The sequence below is a fragment of the Borostomias antarcticus genome, assembly GCF_949987555.1.
Source record: "Borostomias antarcticus genome assembly, chromosome: 22".
Taxonomy (NCBI): domain Eukaryota; kingdom Metazoa; phylum Chordata; class Actinopteri; order Stomiiformes; family Stomiidae; genus Borostomias; species Borostomias antarcticus.
Window position 1 is genome coordinate 12,553,786 of NC_140255.1, and position 2,500 is coordinate 12,556,285.

The following is a 2,500-nucleotide window of genomic DNA, read 5'->3' on the forward strand; positions in this document are numbered from 1 at the left end:
GAGGGAGAGACAGAGAGAGAGAGAGAGAGAGAGGGGGGGGTAGAGAGGGAGAGAGACCCTCTTACCCTTCTTCTGTAGGCAGCTGGATGATCTTAGAGATGGCCTTGCAGGGGAAGTGACCTAAAGACGAGAGACACCAACGCTCGATCTCATATCAGACTGTCACTTCTTTACAATGACTTGCGTCTCGTATGCTCAAATTGGACATGGACCCAGCAGATGGCGGTGTTCTCACCGTAGGGCGTGTCCTGACTTCTCCTGCTCCTCCTGCGCGTCCTCCCCCCCCCACCGTCCAGCGGCAGTAGCTGCCGTCGTTATGGGAACTCAGAATATGGCCGCCGTCCTCCGTCCACCACACGCTCTCCAGTTGCTGCGGGCGACACGAGCGGGAAAGGCGCATCGGTCTCGACAGTTCGCTAGCGGGGAGCGGAGCGGACGCGCTCGCCGCTAACGCAGACGACGGACGCGGTTCGGCGCGGTGATAACACCTCTAGTTCTGCCCGCGTACCAGAAATGAATCGGGTTGGACTGGGGGCTGTTTGTGATGCCTCTCTGGCCGCGTGTCCTCCTACCTGCGTAGCGGGGATGTGCTGGACGCCACACTGGCTGTCCAGGTCCCACACCACCATGAGGCCTCGCCCGTAGCCAATCAGGACCTGGCTGGGGTTGACGGGGGTTCTCCTGCAGGGCCTCCACGTGCTCCAGGTTCCTCCGGCCGATGTAGTCGTCTGGTACACTGGACAGAGATGAGGGGGAGGGGGGTTAGACCCCGTTGGACCTCAGCACTGACCACACTACAACGCCTCTGGGCAGGGGTGGAAATCATGACTGGGCACAATAAGAGTACATTAAAAAGCAGCGTACTCATTCACATTGCACAATTTATTGAATGAGAGTGGGAGGGTATATGTGTGTGTGTGTGTGTGTGTGTGTGTGTGTGTGTGTGTGTGTGTGTGTGTGTGAGAGAAAAGAGCAAAGGAGATGAATCAATCACAGTTTCCGGTTGTTCAAAAATACAAAATTTTTCGTTTGAGTGACCTTTCGGGAGATCAAGCTGAGGCAAAGTGTGTGCATTCTCACGCGTGTGTGTATCCCTCCACGCCCCCTACCTGCTGCGTGTGTGTATCCCTCCACGCCCCCCTACCTGCTGTGTGTGTGTATCCCTCCACACCCCCTACCTGCTGTGTGTGTGTATCCCTCCACGCCCCCTACCTGCTGTGTGCCCACGCCCCCTACCTGCTGTGTGTGTGTATCCCTCCACGCCCCCTACCTGCTGCGTGTGTGTATCCCATCCACGCCCCCTACCTGCTGCGTGTGTGTATCCCTCCACGCCCCCTACCTGCTGCGTGTGTGTATCCCTCCACGCCCCCTACCTGCTGTGTGTGTGTATCCCTCCACGCCCCCTTACCTGCTGTGTGTGTATCCCTCCACGCCCCCTACCTGCTGCGAGTGTGTATCCCTCCACGCCCTCTACCTGCTGTGTGTGTATCCCTCCATGCCCCCTACCTGCTGCGTGTGTGTATCCCTCCACACCCCCTACCTGCAGCGTGTGTGTGTGTATCCCTCCATGCTCCCTACCTGCTGCGTGTGTGTATCCCTCCACGCCCCCTACCTGCTGTGTGTGTGTGTGTATCCCTCCATGCTCCCTACCTGCTGCGTGTGTGTATCCCTCCACGCCCCCTACCTGCTGCGTGTGTGTATCCCTCCACGCTCCCTACCTGCTGCGTGTGTGTATCCCTCCACGCCCCCTACCTGCTGTGTGTGTGTATCCCTCCACGCCCCCTACCTGCTGCGTGTGTGTATCCCTCCACGCCCCCTACCTGCTGTGTGTGTGTATCCCTCCACGCCCCCTACCTGCTGCTGACGTGCTCCAGGCTGATGTTCCTCTCCTCCAGCTCTCTGAAGCCAGGCACCTCCACCACGAAGACGTGGCCCCCCTCCGTACCCAGCAGCAGCAGCTCCCCTGAGGAGTGGGCCAGCACCGCCGTCACCCGGGTCACACTGGGGGGCGCCCTGGGGTGGGGGGGGGGAGGGGTTAGTTTAGGCACAGACACAGAGAGGGAGGGGGGAGGTTTAGTTTTAGGTATAGAGAGAGGGAGGGAGGAGGGTTAGTTTAGGGATAGAGAGAAGTTGCCGTCTTCCAACCTGAAAGGTGTAGAGTGTGCATATGTGTGTGTGTGTGTGTGTGTGTCTCACCCTGGGGGGCCTGTGAGTGTGAAGCGTCCTATCTCAAGCAGCTCCGAAACCCCGTGGTGGGCTCTCAGGGTCCACATGTGAAGACTGTTGTGTGAAGACTGTTGTCATCCAGCAGAGTCACTAGCTCCACCTGCGCACACACACAAGCATCAATACAAACATGTTATTAGACATATTAAGTGATTGAATAGGTTAATTAGAGGTTAATCAGAGGTGTGTGTGTGTGTGGGGGGGGGGTTACCTGGTGTGGGAGGAAATGCACCTGTGTGACGGCAGCGTTCTCCTCATGCAGACCCATGAACTC

General features: G+C 58.1%; 1 protein-coding gene across 1 annotated transcript in view; it reads right to left on the bottom strand.

Moving 5' to 3' along the window:
* The window catches only part of llgl2 (LLGL scribble cell polarity complex component 2), a 22,158-nt gene that overhangs the window by 9,148 nt on the left and 10,510 nt on the right, over window positions 1-2,500 (bottom strand). Inside the window, 10 exon segments of the mRNA XM_084456291.1 lie at window positions 66-120; window positions 236-251; window positions 253-285; window positions 287-370; window positions 573-674; window positions 676-736; window positions 1,855-2,013; window positions 2,197-2,285; window positions 2,288-2,326; window positions 2,438-2,500. The exon segment at window positions 2,438-2,500 is cut by the window's right edge and continues 19 nt beyond it. Coding sequence (XP_084312417.1) covers window positions 66-120; window positions 236-251; window positions 253-285; window positions 287-370; window positions 573-674; window positions 676-736; window positions 1,855-2,013; window positions 2,197-2,285; window positions 2,288-2,326; window positions 2,438-2,500 — 701 coding nt within the window.